Consider the following 19,329-nt stretch of genomic DNA (forward strand, 5'->3'; position numbering starts at 1 on the left):
GCTGATAGAAACATGAACTACTCAAATCTGGCTTGTCACAAACAAGACAGTATAAGAGTACAAAGATTTAACTTTCAGGATAAGAACAAATCCCATGAATCCAACAATTTGTTTCTTGGCCCAGTTCTCCCTCATGTCTATAGTTCTGCTTTTCATTCTGTTGGTTAGAAAAGTCTTCTAATATTATATAATATTATTTTATCTTCATTTTCAGCCATGGCTTGCTCCAAGAACTACTCGGATTAGAAATCTGGTCTCTATTTTAAAAGATCCTCAAAACAGCTACATACTTATTTTTAAGCTGTAAGATCACTTGTCCATATAGAATGGCCAGATGAGATCACTGATGCTATATATACAAGTGGGCTGCATATTTCAAACACTTTTCTTGTTTTCAGCCTTAATAAAGAACTGCAACCCAAAAACAGAACCAGGCTTATTGTCTAAAACATGAACACACTTTCCCTAAAGCATATGGAAATGAGTAAATCAGTTATAGCACACTCCAAAAATATCTAACAGGGCAGCCAAGAGAGGAAAAACAGAATCATCACTTTTTTTTGGACTTAGAACTTCTACAACTGTTTGAATGAATCTTATCAAGGCTCATTTCCCGGTTGGTTCTTCTTTGAGGTTTTCATTAGAGGAAGTTCACTCAATGCCATTTTAAAACACACTGCCAGAAAAGAGCAAGAATGCATTATTTCCGTGAATGTGAGAACACCACTAATTATTTTTCATGCCAGATAAAATTAAACAGCCTTTTATAGAAAAGGTCCCCAAAGCAGAAAGTGAGCTTTAGTCACTCATTCTCCTCCAAGCACATTCAAACCTTTCTTAGAAATTACACAAAGGAGATGAACAAGAATTATCCCGTACAGAGGAAGAAGGAAGCTGATGGGCTCAACTAGCCTACCCAAAGTTCTTCCAGAAAGAGGGGAAGTGTATAATCAGAAACAAATGCCAATACTCACGATGGGAAGCTGGCGGATGAGCAGGGCACAGAATATTCAAATCCCCGTGGAAGGGCTGTTGCTGTAATCCTGTGCCTCCCTATGCAATCTCCAAAAGATAGCAAGAGCTCAAGTTCTTAACATAGCGAAAACTCCCTGTTGGGATTTTGTGCTTTTTTCTTTTTTGCTGGCACCCACGGAGCACCTAGGCAGAAATCGACAACAGAAGGGTACCTTTGCTCAAGACCTAGGACTAGCAGGAGCCCGAATTCTATTCTTCCTACACCCAAGTAGGCTGGGAGATAAGTCATCCTTCCTCGGCTTAGCTGGAGAGCTAATCGCCAGTCTGAAATCTGATGCTTAACCCATTATGACTCGCTCACGGTTTGAAGCAAAAATATTATAAGGTAAAGCTGGCTACAGCTTAAGACCAAAGCCTTGAAAGTTTATAAAACAGGCAAGCCCTGACAAGGGAGAGACTCTTCAGAGCCTCTTTGGGGCTGGATGAATTCTGGGGTTCTGATTAACCAGACAAGCAAGACTCTAAAACCCAGGGTCCCTGTTTGTAGGTGGTCTTGGCATTTTAACACTTAGGAAATTCAAATGTAAATACTTCTTACTTAAAAAAATAGCTATCTTCCCAAATGCCATCACTATAAGAAAATAAATTATTTCACTTAGAAATTCAGTGTGGAATTAGCCTTCAGTTAACTAACAGTTTCATCTGAAGTTGAATTGACAATCTAATTAAATCCAGTTATTAAACACATCAAATAAAGGGTGAAACTGCATGAGGTACTAAATATACAAATATAATTTATGTATATATATATATATATGTATATGGTATTAGAATACACTTGGTCATTTGGGTCTATAGAACAATTCACACTAAGGAAAAAAATAATCCCTGTCAGGAGAGACATGTAATTTATAATCATTCTACTTTTGGGTTTTATGTAGTTTTCTGAAATATATACTTTGCCATTGATCTGTTCAATTATATCTTCATAGATACTACACTTTTGATTTTTAATGTCAACAGAATGCCTCAAACAAAGAAAAATGACTCTCTACTTTCAATTTCTGGGTTAGCCATGGGGGCAAGTCATGTTTTGTCATCTGAACATAAAAGGGAGATCGAACAGAAGAGATCAAAATCCTGGCTAGCTCTTACATATGTTTTTATGTTGGGCAATTCTGTTACCCTCTCAGCTCTCCTGATAACCACTGAACATACCATTTAAGGGAAAATGCATTTAATCCTCTTGCAGATTGCACCAGGAGACCCTGGAAAGTCAAGAAGGGTGCCCACAAATTAAAACAGCCCCAGTTTCTCTTCAGCTCACCCTCTGTCTTTGGTGTAATACAAACACAGAGGTCAGGTCTGACTCACCACCACAAACACACCACCTCTGCCATGCTCTCTGACATTCTTTACAGATAGTCTTGGAAAACACCAGGGCCCCTCCAGCCAGACCAGTCAGTGCAAATTGGTCTTGTTCTTGACAAACAGCATTCATATCCCTGCTGTCAGGTTCACCGCAGTGCGCTCAGAGTTCTGTTTGAGAAATGCTCCTGCCCAGAAAAAATATTTACACAACGGAAAGTAGGCTGCACTGCACCACAGCCGTCTACCTTCTCTGCCACGAGACTTTGACTCTCTCTGATTGACCAGGTCTTATCTGTGGCCTTTGTACCTCATTTAATATCAGCATGGAGACAAAACATGGAGCCAAATAACTGACGAGGTAACAAGATTTTATGAAAGTTATTTAAACATTTTAAATTAAATATTTTTACGCAAGTTATTTAATTTAAAATGAGAACCAAATGGTTAATGCAGTTCAATAAGTATATTGAATGAATAAATATGTATCTGTCTGGGAAAATATACATATGTTTAGGGTGTGAAAGAGAATAGCAAGAGGGGAGAAAATGTAATAGACTAGCAAAGGTAAGTATTAGGAAAAAAATACAAATGGTGATGGCAAGCATAAAAAGTCATTCACTAAGGCTCATATACCTATTTCATTTAACTGTCAGATACAAGACAATACTTCAGTTCTTTCCCAAACATTCCAGCATCTGACAGAGCCTGGCACACGGCACCTGAGCAGGTGTTTATTAGATCATGACAGAGATAGCAGGACAAGGAGGATGGTGATTTCTCCTGACTTCTGACCAGCACTTTACATCTTAAAAAGTGTTTTGATGGTTATTGTTTTATTTTTTTCTTCATAACAATCCCGTAAAGAAGGTAGGACAAGTATTATTATCTTTATCTGACAAATAAGTCACTTGTTATTTGACTTCTAAAGAGACTCTAAACTCTAATTAAAGTTTCACAACATTAATTAGTGTTTAGAAAGGCATCAATCAGTACACTGTTTACAATACGATGGGAAAACAGGAAAAAGCAGACTGTCCCTATCCCTAGATTCTGCAGAAATACACCAATTTTTCTAACCAATGACTCCCATTTACTTCCTATTTGGCTATAAAGAAAGAGAACAGTTAGTCATGAGCAATTTATGATGTTCATACCTCATTACATTAACAAATGACATTATGGCACCCCCACTCCAGTACTCTTGCCTGGAAAATCCCATGGACGGAGGAGCCTGGTAGGCTGCAGTCCATGGGGTCGCTAAGAATCAGACATGACTGAGCAATTTCACTTTCACTTTTCACTTTTATGCATTGGAGAAGGAAATGGCAACCCACTCCAGTGTTCTTGCCTGGAGAATCCCAGGGATGGGGTCGCACAGAGTCGGACACAACTGAAGTGACTTAGCAGTAGCAGTAATACCATAATAAAATGCTTTAAATTAATGAAAACAAAACTGAACCAATCAACAGAAGTAGGATAAAGGATCTGGTGAAAAAGACATAAAATCATGACAAACAATTGATAATGAGGGGGTGGGCAGTAAGAAGGAAGATGAATCTGGAAGGTCTTTACAAGTAAGTCTGCCAAGTTTAGCAAATAAGAGGTCACCCAGTTAAATTTGAATTTCAGATAAACAAAGTTCTTTAATAGTGTAAGAATGACTCTCTTTTATCTGGATACTCTGTTCATATGGAGACTTCAACTTCTACTAAAATGTAAGATTCCTAAAGGCAGATGTTTCTGCATATTTTGTTCCCTACTCTATCCCCAGGGCCCAGAACAATGTTTGGCACATTATAAGTGCTCAAAATCACTGCAGATGGTGACTGCAGCCCTGAAATTAAAAGACGCTTACTCCTTGGAAGGAAAGTTATGACCAACCTAGGTAGCATATTAAAAAGCAGAGACATTACTTTGTCAACAAAGGTCCATCTGGTCAAGGCTATGGTTTTTTCAGTGGTCATGTATGGATGTGAGAGTTGGACTGTGAAGAAAGTTGAGCGCCGAAAAATTGATGCTTTTGAACTGTGGTGTTGGAGAAGACTCTTGAGAATCCCTTGGACTGCAAGGAGATCCAACCAGTCCATCCTAAAGGAGATCAGTCCTGGGTGTTCATTGGAAGGACTGATGCTGAAGTTGAAACTCCAGTACTTTGGCTACCTCATGCGAAGAGCTGACTCATTGGAAAAGACCCTGATGCTGGGAGGGATTGGGGGCAGGAGGAGAAGGGGACGACAGAGGATGAGATGGCTGGATGGCATCACCGACTTGATGAGCATGAGCTTGAGTAAACTCCGGGAGTTTGTGATGGACAGGGAGGGAATTATAGTTAATATCCTATGATAAATCATAATGGAAAAGAATATAAAAAAAGAATGTACGTATAGGTATAACTGAATCACTTTGCTGTACCAGAAATTAACATTGTAGATAAGCTATGTGTTAGTTGCTTGGTCATGTCTGACTCTGTGCAACCCCATTGACCTAAGCCCACCAGGCTCCTCTGTCCATAGGATTTCCCAGGCAAGAATACTGGAGCGGGTTGCCATGCCCTTCTCCAGGGGATCTTCTCAACCCAGGAATCAAACCTGGGTCTCCTGCATTGCAGGCAGATTCTCTGCCATCTGAGTCACTAGGGAAGCCTACTTCAATTTTTAAAAGATCAATACTTTTTACCCAATCTAACTGAAGGACTCAGTGGGGAATGAGAGTGTAAAATGACTTGTGAATGGTCCCTTATCCAATTTAAACTCTAGACAGGGATGTGAACATGGGATGATCAGTCTTCAGGTGTGTCTTGCAGCAAGGGCACCGTGTAACGAGGTTGTGCTTTTCTCAGTTGTCTTCTTTTCCATCTGCTATATTCCTCAGACCATGAAAAGTGTTTCTTTCGCCAGTGTTCTGACTCCATCGTCACATGGGATTTCTGTTCATGTTCTGAGGGGCCCAAAGCAGTGATTTTTCAGGGGGAGGGGGTAGGAAGGAAGACCTCTTTGGGGCATAACACATCTAGGGGAAGTATAGTTTAAGAAAGCATATTTAATATTATACTTTATTTTTGAAAATGAATAAAACATGTATTTACTTCACACTTAACACTCTACTAAACTATCCAAATAATGTAGTTTTTTTCTCATGGGAAAGATCAGTCACCAGCCTTTATTAGCTTCCATAAAGCTCTCTTTATCACATCTTAAATCTGAATCTGTAAATGTTCTTACGTTAACTACATTTCAAAAAGTGTATTTATAACTCACATACGTTTTTGTATTGAGTTTGGCTTTTTTTGTTTTTTTTTTACAATGGCTAGGTATTTCTTCTGTAATACAAAGTGAGAAAAGAAATGTACAGATTCTTATAAGTATAATTTCAACTATGAAATATATAAAATTTATAAAATGAAATAATGCCATTTGCAGCAAAATGAATGGACCAAGAGATTGTCATACTGAGTGAAGTCAGTCAGAGAGAGACAGACAAATATCATATGATATCACTTTTAAGTGGAATCCTAAAAAATGGTACATATGAACATATTTATGAAACAGAAAGAGTCACAGATATAAAAAACAAACTTATGGTTATGGGGGTCAGGGGTGAGAGGGGATAAATTGGGAGACCGGGATTGACATATACACATTACTATAAATAAAACAGATAACTAGTAAGGACCTACTGTATAGCACAGGGAACTCTACTCCATAATCTGTAATGGCCTATATGGGAAAAGAATCTAAAAAAGAATCGATATATTAGTGACTAAACAGCAAATAACTAAATCACTTTACTATGTACCTGAAATTAAACATAACATTGTAAATTAACTATAAACTGTTTTTATAACTACAAACTGTTTTTAAAAAGTAAAATAAAATTTTAGAAAAGAGAAAAAAATAAAGGCTATATGCAAAACAAGCAAAACATTTATTTTGGAGTGGTGGTATTACCAGTAATCCTTGCTTTATTTTTTGGAAAATACTAAGCTTCTATATTATAAAATTTTCCCTAATGAGTTTCATATATATGTGTGTGTGTATATATATATACACACACATACACACACGTATATGTATGTGTGTGTGTGTGTATATATATACACGCACATATACATGCATGTATGTATATACAGTTTATTCATGCACATGTATCTGTGTATGCATATATAAAATAAAGGTATATGTGACTTAAGTCTCTAATCAGATTTGCTTACAGAGGCCATGATGACTAGAATATACAAAGACCTTCTGTTGCCTGGTCCAGACACCTGTCTGCAATAACAAGTCATACCCTGACACCCCAGAAGTCACAAATCAGAGTTTTTCTTTGCTTTCAGACTCAGTCCTTAGACCTGTTAGGCAGGCTACCAAGTGCAGAAGGAAGGTTATAACTGTATCATCAGACTTTAGGAACAAAGGAAAAGTGATACTCCAGGACAAATCAAGTTGGAAAGGCATTAGGGTCATTTGGGGATAAGTATCTAAACCCCTGAATATAGAATTTTGCCAGAGATACCAGAGGGTTTTGGAGAACAACTTCAAGCCCCCTTCCCCTGAGTGTGTGAAAAGAATTAGGGGCAGGAGAGGGAAAGGAGATGATAACATCATGGGGGGATTGAAACCCACTCAAAACTCTCAAGAAACTTCACAGTGTTTCGATTTCTGCCCTTATCAAATATTTGACTAGAGAAACAAGTAATAATCCTGACTTTTCTTTCTTCACTTAGGTAAGTTACTGAGCTTCTCTGTGCCATGATATAGGGGCAACAGTGGTGGTGGTGGCAGTGATGATAACACACACTTTCATAGGATTACAGTGATAATTAAGTATAATAATGCAGGCAAGGCATCTTGGGTACCATAGTAATACTAAGAGTTCATTAAATGTTAGGGATTGACAGCAATCCTGAGCAGAATCTCTAAAAGTCCTGAGAAGTCGAGAAGCAGAAAGGACAGGAAGAAGAATGAATGGATTAAGATCAGCTGTTCCATAATTAACAACTGAGTTTATTTGGGTTTGATCTGGGGCAAGCTGTAGTATCCTGTTAGAGGGGATGCTTGCAGCTGGGACTGCTTACACAAAGTCTCACAGGGGGTGAGTGGGCCCATTTCAGAGGTCTCCTCCTTTTCCTCCTGACGTCTTACAGCTCACACAACACATGTAGGCATGTTTCTGATGCTCTCGTTGGTTCTAGCCCTGCACATACTTACTGATGTTTTACACATGGAGTAGGAGTCCTGCCCCATAATTCATGGTTAATGTAGGAGACGGGTCTCCTGACTCCAACCCTACATTCTCTCCATTACCAGTGCACAGAGACAGCAGTGCGAGGACCTTGGACTCAAGTGCTCCACAAGAATTCCCATATATACAATTACTGCTCTCACACGTCCTGCTATCTGGCAGACAACTTAAAAGAAGAATGAACACTTGGAGTACCACTTTGGAGAGGTTGTCATCTCCTGCCATATATATAGTCTCATATACTTTTCTCAGTGTTTGTCCTACAAATGTCTCCAAAATCTTACATAAACAATACAAATCATAGATATGCAAAATATATACGCTTCTAATGTAATCAAGTAAGAATCAGAATACAAATCTTTATGATTCATAATATCTATAGCTTACTGTATATTTCTTTTTGGATAAGTTAAAGAATGAATATACCCTTCTCTTATCCCACTCCCCCACGGTTGGGCAAAATCAAACAAAAGCTGCTTGGGAATGGATACTAAGGGTTGGTTTTAAGCATTCAGACTCATCTCCTCTCTCATTGTTTGATCCCTCATAAAGAACTGCAAGAGAAGTATACATTATTGTTGCATTAGCATTCAGGATTTTACATTTATCTTTCAACACTCCAATAGAGTTGCCTTAGATAATAATTTACCTAACTGATTTTTGTACATAAAAACTCTCAAGATAAAAGCAGATTCTGCAAGAGATTAAACAACAACAAAAACTTTAATGGACAGAAACTGCTTTGAAATTCTAGTTATCTAGGCAGCTTATTATTTATCCATTGTTTAAAAAGAAGCAATATTAGTCTGAGCAAAGACACACACTCATGCGCGCGCGCGCGCACACACACACACACACACACACACACTCTCCAGAACATGGAGTTACCTGAGGCACAGCCATTAACCTTTGTGGTGTGAGCCATGCTGGCTTGAATCCAATGACAGATCCAGAAAGGAGTGAGGAGTCATGCAAATTTTATGCATTAAGTTCCCAAATGCATTCAACCTGAAACAATAAAGAGAGCCCCATCAAAATGGGTCATTTAAAAATATGTATAACACCAAATCTTAGCCTTCTGTTTACAAAGATGACTGCTAATGGACAGAGTAAATCAGAAAAGTGGGGAGAGACACCTGTGGAGCAAGGTGGTGACTGCCCTGTATCTGGCCACTGGATGTTTAGAGTGATGCACTTACAGATGCTCCCGTGAGCAGGGGCTGCAAGCAGGTCTCTAAACACAATACGTCTATGGGAGATAAAATAGGTTCTCCAGAAATGTGACTTTTTGAGGAAGGTGTCCTTCAAATATAAATATGTATCATTTCACAAACTATTTCTGGTTTTTAAACTTATCTTCCTTTCCAAACTTTGATTCAACAGCTTCATTTTCTCAATTGCAATTTCAAAGCAGTTGTTGCACCAAATGTTCACATTTTTTAAAAAAGATTAATTTCATGTGAATTCTCAAGTTTTTTACTGATCCAGTCTTTTAAAACATAAATCTCATCCAGGAAGTCCTCATCTTAAAAAAAAAAAAAATCTGCTCTGTTCTGTTGGATAAACTTCAAATGACTTAGCATGACATGCAGTTTTGAAACATCAGGGTTTATGTTAGGCAACATATTTCTTATTTTATATTGATTTTCTACTTTAAAGTTAACTGAGATTACTACATTACAATCACAAAATTTAAAACAAAAAGAAAAAAAGCCCACTGTTTCAACCTTTGCTTCCGCAAAATGCCTTTTGAAAAATATTGACAAGGAAAGCAACGAAGGTACAGACAGGAATATTCCATTTCTTCCATTGTGCCCAAATTCTCACTCTAGACCAACAAAATCTGAAGAAATTGAGCTTAACAAATTCCAAGCTGAGAGATAAAGTGAAAATTGAAAAACCTATATAAGCTCTCCCAAACAGGAAAATTCTAAAATAATAACATATCCATGTATCCTGTATCCTAATGCAGCTATTGATGTCATTTAAGAGCTTTTAATAATACAGTAAAATACTCAAAGTATGTTGATTAAAAAAACTATTCTGTCATAACCCATTTTGTTAAAAATACATATTTATACATCTATTTAAAACAATTAGAAATGAATACACCAAAACATTCATTGTGGTTGCCCTTCAGTGATGCAATTATCCATGATTTTAGCTCCTTCATTACTTTTGTAATAGTAATTATTTATAAAAGAGACATTAGATACTTCCTGTCAACTTGGTTTTGTTTGCTTTAAAATCAACTGGAGAAAGAAAAAAGCATTTTAAAATGCTATGCAAAAGGAAACTATCAAGCCACGGTCATGGAGATGGTAAGAGGTCAGAAATGTAAGCAAACAAAAAGGAAGGAAAGGGGAGTCGGCGAACCCCTTTGATCACACGGGGTGAGAATTCCTTACTGCTTAGCTGGGAATCTTTTCCTCACTGTCTGAATGGGTCTGCACTGTGGTCAAAGCTGACTACTGTGAAAGCAGCTCAGTGCACTCTGAGGGACCTTCTCCAGGCTGCTTCTGACAGGCGTGCTCCCTGGTGTGGCTTTTCCAGCTACGGTTGAGTACTGCTCAGCTTGCCTGCAGAGACTCAATTCTCACTCTTCCACTGGCAGGCCTCCCGGCTCCCTGCTGGTCCCCAGTTTCTATCTGGCAGCTCACCAAGAGGACAGGACAGCTCTAATTTCTCTATGTGGTCATCACCTGACATTCTGTTGGAAATAGGCCCTGGTTCAGGTCCATGGCACTGAACTTGGGAGAGTAGGCAAATCAAAAGGCAGGGATAAGAGTGAGCATTGTCTGACAAATGTAGCTTTGTTAATAAAATAAGGTGGGGACTGGGAGAACTGAAGGAGGAGTGGGGTGACAAGGGGGCAAAAGGAAGAAGCCCAGCTTCTGGAATTATTCAAGCAATTATATTTTTAAAAGCCAACAACAGCAAAAACTGTTTACTGGTCTCAGTCAAGCCCCATGTGTGTGTGTATTCTTCCTTCATAATGGCTTGTAAATACCATCACTTAAACTCTTGAGGGAAAACTGAAGGCAAGAAGAAACATGCTGCTTGTGTTATGGGTGAATGAAGTATGTGTCAAGGTATTTGGATGGATATGTGCCCAGAATCTTCCGAGTCAAACTTCATAAACTTTGGTCCAAGGTCCTCTCCTGTTCTTGAACATCTTTCACCTGGCAGAAGATCTTTGTCTCAGATCCAAATTGGTCTCTCCCACCCTCCCCCAAACTGAACAATAAAATCAAAATGAGGAGGAAACCTCAAATTAGGAACCACACGCGTATCACTGGTAAAATAACAAGACATGCCTGTCACTGGGTGTGGATCCTGGCAGTCTCTGTGCAGAAACAAGTTTTATATTGTGTTATCGATCTTTCCCAGTTATTGTTCATGTCTGACAAGTGGCTTCAAATTGTGAGGACTTGGTCTTCTTAATGATATGCAGATTCTTATGTCAGTGCATTGTATAAACCATGAAAGGTTTGGCCGTGATCCACTCTCTGTTACAGATCAATAAACTGCTGCTTTTCTCTCTCAGAGAAGACTGCAAACCAGTAAATCTTAACAGTACAACAGTGGCTTGGTTTTGCTGGCTAAGAAAAAGCACTTCTTTGAAGGGATTTAGAAAAAGACATCCACAGAGAAAATAATTTGCCTTCTTGCCTGTTTATTTATAGAGACTGATTTGTGTTGAAGAACAGCTCCCCAAGTATGGTGCTGAAAACAATGTAGATGCATGAATTAACCTTGTAGATACATTAGTTTAAAATGAAACAGATATGAAAAAGAGCTCACTTGATGTTTCATAAGAACATCAATGAAAACAAACAAGCAAAATTGAAATTTGATGTGCACTCTGAGCCAGTATTGCCAACCAGTCAAATACCAATGCGCTGGTTACAACCAAGATTATGATGGTGATGGTGACAACACTCATGACAATGTTGATGACCACTAGTGCTGATCAAGAGCTTACATTAGTTACTGAAATCTAAAACGTTATCTACTCTAAAGTGTACCGTTAAGTGCCACTGGTTAAAAAAAGATGTTGCTAATTAAATGCTAATAAAATGCTCCTAAAAATTACACTAATTGTAAGATATATCCTCATTTAAGAAGTGTTAAAATGTGCATCTTGAAATTGGTGAAATAATGTTATCTTTAAGGCACTTTAAAAGAACTTAACAGTTATTACATTAATTAAACCTTACAACAATCCTATGAAGTACCAATATCCTCTCTCTACATTTTACAGATAGGAATCTGAGGTCTAGAATTTGCTGAGGTCACATAGCTGGTAAATGAAAGAGCTACGTTTTAGAGCTAAGCAATCCACCTACAGCTCATATGCCATGTTTTGTGATTAGTGACTTAAGACTGATAGCATGACTGCCGTAAGAAGTAAGAACTAATATGCATAGAGTGAAGTCCCTTTCAAGGAGTTACCTAAGGGATGTATATGCTTACTGCAAGGATGCTTTGTTTTAATTCCTTTTAGGTAGAAAGTTATGTTTCAGAATTTTATGTAATATTGGTTTTAAGGCAATTACATTTCAAACTTCATTCTTTCAGATTAAATGTTTAAGAGTTTGAGGAGGTACCTCCTCAATATACCATGGTATACTCAATATACCATGACACAGAGGGTATATTTTAGCACTTAATGGTCATAGTCTCTTCCAGACTCTACAAGGTATCAATCTTGATTATTAATCTTGATTCATTAGACTTTGCCATGAATGCCATTTGACTCTTTCAAAAAATTCAGTGCTTAAGAAATTTTCCACCACTGAGAATGTGTGGGAGATTGTCAATGGAACTGTAGGAGTTTAAAAAATGGACAGGATAAGAGTAGCATAACTGGAATAAGAAACTTGCTGCTCAGAATGACAATGATGAAAGGGGAAACAACCATTTTGATGTGCAAGTTCTAGAATGTCTTTTATAACATATTTTTTTTTATATAATTTATAAAGTTACAGAAGCAATGTAAAGAATTTGACTTAAAATCTGGAAAAGACAAAACATGCCAAAAAATGACAATTTACTGACAATCCTAATGTTGTCACTGTTACCACCTGAGACTCTTTTCAATATATTGACTATATGCATATTTTAATTACCTCAATGTGTTTTTAAAGACCTATACCATCCTAGAATCTGAACCAGTCACTATTTTGTTTTCATTTCAGAGACATTATGTCGGCGGCTGCGAGGCGCAGGAGCTACCCCATGTCCAAGGTCAGCAGCAGCGGTCGAGAGGAGCTACCCCACATCCCACGTCCAAGGTCAGGGGTGGTGGTCATGAGGAGATACCACACGTCCAAGGTAAGGAGCAGCGGCTGCGCTTTGCTGGAGCAGCCGTGAAGAGATGCCCCACGTCCAAGGTAAGAGAAACCCAAGTAAGACGGTAGGCGCTGAGAGAGGGCATCAGAGGGCAGACAGACTGAAACCACAATCACAGACAACTAGCCAATCTGATCACATGGACCACAGACTTGTCTAACTCAATGAAACTAAGCCATGCCCTGTGGGGCCACCCAAGACAGACGGGTCATGGTGGAAAGGTCTGATAGAATGTGATCCACTGGAAAAGGGAATGGCAAACCACTTCAGTATTCTTGCCTTGAGAACCCCATGAACAGTATGAAAAGGCAAAAAGACAGTACACTGAAAGATGAACTCCCCTAGTCAGTGCCCAATATGCTACTGATGACCAGTGGAGAAATAACTTCATAAAGAATGAAGAAAAAAAAAAAAAGAATGAAGAGATGGAGCCAAAGCAAAAACAACACCCAGTTGTGGATGTAACTGGTGATAGAAGCAGGGTTTGATGCCATAAAGAGCAATATTGCACAGGAACCTGGAATGTTAGGTCCATGAATCAAGGCAAATTGAAAGTGGTCAAACAGGGGATGGCAAGAGTTAACGTCGACATTCTAGGAATCAGCGAACTCAGATGGACTGGAATGGGGGAACTTAACTCAGATGACCATTATATCTATTACTGTGGGCAGAAATCCCTTAGAAGAAATGGAGTAGCCATCACAGTCAACAAAAGAGTCTGAAATGCAGTACTTGGCTACAATCTCAAAAACGACAGAATGATCTCTGTTTGTTTCCAAGGCAAACCATTCAGTATCACGGTAATCCAAGTCTATGCCCCGACCAGTAACACTGAAGAAGCTGAAGTTGAATGATTCTATGAAGACCTACAAGACCTTTTAGAACTGACACCCCCCAAAAATGTCCTTTTCATTATAGGGGACTGGAATGCAAAAGTAGGAAGTCAAGAAATACCTGGAGTAACAGGCAAATTTGGCCTTGGGGTACAAAATGAAGCAGGGCAAAGACTAGTAGACTTTTGCCAAGAGAACACACTGGTCATAGCAAACACCCTCTTCAAACAACACAAGAGAAGACTCTACACATGGACATCACCAGATGGTCCACAGCGAAATCAGATTGATTATATTTTTTGTAGCCAAAGATGGAGAAGTTCTATACAGTCAGTAAAAACAAGACCAGGAGCTCACTGTAGCTCAGATCATGAACTCCTTATTGCCAAATTCAGACTTAAATTGAAGAAAGTAGGGAAAACCAATAGACCATTCAGGTATGACCTAAATCAAATCCCTTCTGATTATACAGTAGAAGTGAGAAATAGATTTAAGGGACTAAATCTGATAGAGTACCTGATGAGCTACGGATGGAGATTCGTGACATTCTACAGAAGGCAGAGATCAAGACCATCCCCAAGAAAAAGGAATGCAAAAAAGCAAAATGGCTGTTTGAGGAGGCCTTACAAATAGCTGTGAAAAGAAGAGAAGTGAAAAGCAAAGGAGAAAAAGAAAGATACACCCATTTGAATGCAGACTTCCAAAGAATAGCCAGGAGAGATAAGAAAGCCTTCCTCAGCGATCAATGCAAAGAAATAGAGGAAAACAATAGAAGGGGAAAGACTAGAGATATCTTCAAGAAAATGAGAGATATCAAAGGACTATTTCATGCAAAAATGGGCTCAATAAAGGACAGAAATGGTATGGACCTAACAGAAGCAGAAGATATTAAGAAGAGGTGGCAAGAATACACAGAAGAACTGTATAAAAAAGATATTCACGACCCAGATAATCCCGATGGTTTGATCACTCACCTAGTGCCAGACATCCTGGAATGTGAAGTCAAGTGGGCCTTATGGAGCAACACTACAAACAAAGCTAGTGGAGGTGATGGAATCCCAGTTGAGCTATTTCAAATCCTGAAAGATGATGCTGTGAAAGTGCTGCACTCAATATGTCAGCAAATTTGGAAAACTCAGCAGTGGCCACAGGATCTGGAAAAGGTCAGTTTTCATTCTAATCCCAAAGAAAGGCAATGCCAAAGAATGCTCAAACTGCTACACAATTGCACTCATCTCACATACTAGTAAAGTAATGCTCAAAATTCTTCAAGGAAGGCTTCAGCAATATGTGAACCATGAACTTCCAGATGTTCAAGCTGGTTTTAGAAAAGGCAAAGGAACCAGAGATCAAATAGCCAACATCTGCTGGATCATCAAAAAAGCAAGAGAGTTCAGAAAAACATCTATTTCTGCTTTATTGACTATGCCAAAGCCTTTGACTGTGTGGATCACAAGAAACTGGAAAATTCTGAAAGAGATGGGAATACCAGACCACCTGACCTACCTCTTGAGAAACCTGTATGCAGGTCAGCAAGCAACAGTTAGAACTGGACATGGAACAACAGACTGGTTACAAATAGGAAAAGGAATATGTCAAGGATGTATATTGTCACCCTGCTTACTTTACTTATATGCAGAGTTCATCATGAGAAATGCTGGACTGGAAGAAGCATAAGCTGGAATCAAGATTGCTGGGAGAAATATCAATAACCTCAGATATGCAGATGACACCACCCTTATGGCAGAAAGTGAAGAATTACTAAAGAGCCTCTTGATGAAAGTGAAAGAGGAGAGTGAAAAAGTTGGCTTAACGTTCAGAAAACTAAGGTCATAGCATCTGGTCCCATCATTTCATGGCAAATAGATGGAGGAACAGTGGAAACAGTGGCTGAGTTTATTTTTGGGGGCTCCAAAATCACTGCAGGTGGTGATTGTAACCATGAAATTAAAAGACGCTTACTCCTTAGAAGGAAAGTTATGACCAACCTAGATAGCATATTAAAAAGCAGAGACATTACTTTGTCAACAAAGGTCCATCTAGTCAAGGCTATGGTTTTTCCAGTAGTCATGTATGGATGTGAGAGTTGAACTATAAAGAGGGCTGAGTGCAGAAGAATTGATGCTTTTGAACTGTGGTGTTGGAGATGACTCTTGAGAGTCTTGGACTGCAAGGAGATCCAACCAGTGTATCCTACAGGAGATGAGTCCTGGGTGTTCACTGGAAGGACTGACGTTGAAGCTGAAACTCCAATACTTTGGCCACCTGATGCGAAGAGCTGACTCATTTAAAAAGACCCTGATGCTGGGAAAGATTGAGGGCAGGAGGAGAAGAGGATGACAGAGGATAAGATGGTTGAATGGCATCATCAACTCGATGGACAAGGGTTTGGGTGGACTCCAGAAGCTGGTGATGGACAGGGAGGCCTGGCATGCTGCAGTCCATAGGGTTGCAAAGTTCGGACACGACTGAGCAACTGAACTGAACTGAACACGCTAAGATTTGCCTCTTTAGGTACAAAAGTGGGCATGGATGCATCCAGCTCTCTCACAGACTCTCTCCCATCCACATCCACTCTACATCATGGAAGTACATCAGCATCTTTCCAAGAGTAGGCATAAGGAAACGCCACCAACGAAGAGGTTAAAGCCAACTTGGAGCCTGCAGATGCCTCACAGCCCTGCATGGCTCTGCTCCGGCTGGGTTGCTGGGAACCACACAGCTTCCCCAACACTTAGAAGTAATGGTGGCAAATTTTCTTTCCAGGAAATTTTCTGTGATGGACGTTTATCAGCTCATAATCTAGGCTGAAACCAGGTACTTCTCTGTAAAAAAAAGGAGTAAAAGACAGTCTGGAGAAGAGGAGACAAATGAAAATTAGAATTATTAAAGTTTTTTAAAAGTTTATCACCTTCACATTTTTTACTTTAGAGGGAAGTAATGTTATGACTCAGGACAGGCATGTGAAATGGTATTTATTGACTGCACTGGTTCACCTCTAATGGGTTTAGGGAAAACAGACCATAGCAGAATCCTAAACCTTGATGTTATAAATAGTCTATGTTAGTGAAGTCTTGCTCTTACTTAGCAAGCATCTCTCCTGGTGGTAGATTATGAGTTAAAGTATCAGTGCTTTTGCTTAGTCAAATATTAAAAAATCAAACCAGTTACTGATAGAATTAGTTTGAAACAGTTTGAAAGCCTTTTCCTTCATTTCCTATTTAAATTATTTAAAATGTGCAGTTCTTTATTTACTGCTGTAGCAGACATTTTCCCTTTACTTCCTTCTGGATTCTTATGTGATAGTCTCTGTAGTTACCTTTAAATTGATCAATAGTGTTAATAACAAGCTCAAGGGTACCTGGACTAAATAAAAGGGGATCACAACACATTCTTAGATTCTTATCTTCCAAAGAGTAGGTTTCCAAGTGTGGTTCCCAGACCAGCAGCAAAGCATGACCTTCTGGGACCTACTTAGAAATGCAAAGTCTCAGGCCACTCCAGACCTCCTGAATCATCAGCTCCAGGGTGGACCTTAAGTCAAGGAGGACTTTAAAGTCAATTAGTAACATTATATAAATGATCTTATTTTTAAGTAGTTTGTTTAGGCATTTTACTATATTTAATGAGAGGTAGGTCAGGGCTTCTTCAGTTATAATATCACGGGGAAAGGACACTGGATCTGGACCTTCCAGGAATGGTTTATTCAGACCAGTTCTTTAATTTTCAAAAAAATTTTTATTTTCTAATCTTTAGAGCAGAAAGGTTCAGCCATGCTACACAGAAACTTCTCAGATATTCTTGTATTTTTGCCAGAAGAAACAAGTTTATTTAAGGGAAACTTAAAAGAGGTCAAGTGCCTAGATCAGAAGGTACTTTATAATTTGCTGCCTGACAAATGTTCCTCAAAAGTTAAACTGTGCATATGCACTTCAACTGAAAACGGTTATGGGAAAAGCTGGAACCAGAAACCGAATCCAGAGATGTAAAAAGACAGTACTAGCATCTACTGTACCTCATTCACAGTCAAGTTCAAGTTGCTCTAAACAGGCCATTCAAGCTATTCCAGTAAGGCTGGAATATTGCTTTCCTTCAGCTGAAATAAATCTCATTTATGCTTTTATATTTTTAATATAGACCCAGAACATTCTCTGCTATTTTATTGTTTCAGGCGTTCCAGCTGGGATAAGCAGTCAGTCTGCAAAAATCTAGCTGATGTTCATCTACCCATGCTTGAGGGCAAATTCTAGTTTACGCATGGTGGGGGCGTTGGCATCACCGTGGAGATTTCATTTAAAACTGGGAAATGGCTGAGAATCCCTGGTTCCTGCTGGTGTTCCGTTCTACTGAGGGATGCTCCGGGTAACAGCAGTGTGGTGACAGCCTGACCGGTCTCAGGTCACACCCAGGAGGAAGATCTTTGTCCTCTTGTCAGCATGGGAACTGTGGACTCCTGGGGTTATTCCCACCAATTTCAAATGGGGAGAAGTCAGAGATGCTCCTTTCAGTGCCAATTCAGAAGCCATCAATCACCTAACACTTCTGCCACATTCAGCTGGGAAATGCAACAGGCCAAGGGAAGCCGACTCCACGACAAAGACTTAAAACCCTTTCTCATTTAAGGTCCTGCCTCTTCCTTCTTGAGCATCTCCATTCCCCCTTCTAAAAAACTCTGACAGAAATGTCTCAACTCCATCACGCTAGGAAAAGTAACAGAGCATGGAACCTGCCAGAGAAAAGGCTTCACCCCTCACCCAGGGCAGAAAGGTTGGGCTCAGGCCAAAACCAAACTGAAGCCATGTACCAAGAAGTCTGGCTCATGAAGTGTGCAATCTAGCAGCACTTTGCAGCCAAATACCATCAGCTTCTGAAATGAGGGCCTTGGGGCATTAATGAACAGTTAGGTTTCTGGGTGATAATACCAATTGGGCAGAGTCTGAGACAATGAGGTAGAGAGCGAGATCCCAAATTCAGAAAGACAAGGAACAATGAGATCCAGACTTGGGGGGATAAAAAACCTGATAGTATATGTCTATCATACTAAAGCAAAGTTAATTCACAAACATTTGAAACTACAGATAGTATTAGAGAGAAACAAAAACAAAAATTTCTAGCCATCAAGGGAAAAGAAAAGTTCATTAATGGCACAATAGCTTTATTTTTAACTTAAAATGTCTGGCAACTGTGTTTCTATTTGTTCTACACTATTTAAAAAAAAATAACGCTTGTGTTGATGGACATTTACATGTGTTGGTCAATATTTTCTAAGCCCCTTGCTACTCAAAGTGTGGTACCCAGGTCAAGAGCAGCAGCATCTGTGTGACTTCTTAAAAAAAGTAGAATCTTGGACCCCACTGAAGACATACTGAATCAGAATCTGCATCCTAAGAAGCAACCCAGGTGATTTGCACATACACTGATGTGGGAGAGGCACTGGCTTAGCCCTATTTTACCCATCAAGGCCTTATGCTTCTGAATAGGTTACCTTGTATCCCAAGGGACCCACAGCAGTGGTTCACACTCTTGGCTGGTCACTGGAGTTACTATACAGGTC

The 19,329-nt window shown here is 39.2% G+C and overlaps 1 protein-coding gene across 3 annotated transcripts in view; it reads right to left on the reverse strand.

Annotated features, from left to right (window-relative positions):
* The window catches only part of KANK1 (KN motif and ankyrin repeat domains 1), a 206,140-nt gene that overhangs the window by 51,055 nt on the left and 135,756 nt on the right, over positions 1-19,329 (reverse strand). For all 3 annotated transcript variants that reach the window (XM_065908383.1, XM_065908382.1, XM_065908381.1), the window contains exon 3: positions 8,476-8,595. In XM_065908383.1, coding sequence (XP_065764455.1) covers positions 8,476-8,512 — 37 coding nt within the window. In that variant the 5' untranslated portion in view covers positions 8,513-8,595. The remainder of the gene's footprint in view (positions 1-8,475; positions 8,596-19,329) is intronic.

The sequence above is a fragment of the Muntiacus reevesi genome, chromosome 17 (assembly GCF_963930625.1).
Source record: "Muntiacus reevesi chromosome 17, mMunRee1.1, whole genome shotgun sequence".
Taxonomy (NCBI): Eukaryota; Metazoa; Chordata; class Mammalia; order Artiodactyla; family Cervidae; genus Muntiacus; species Muntiacus reevesi.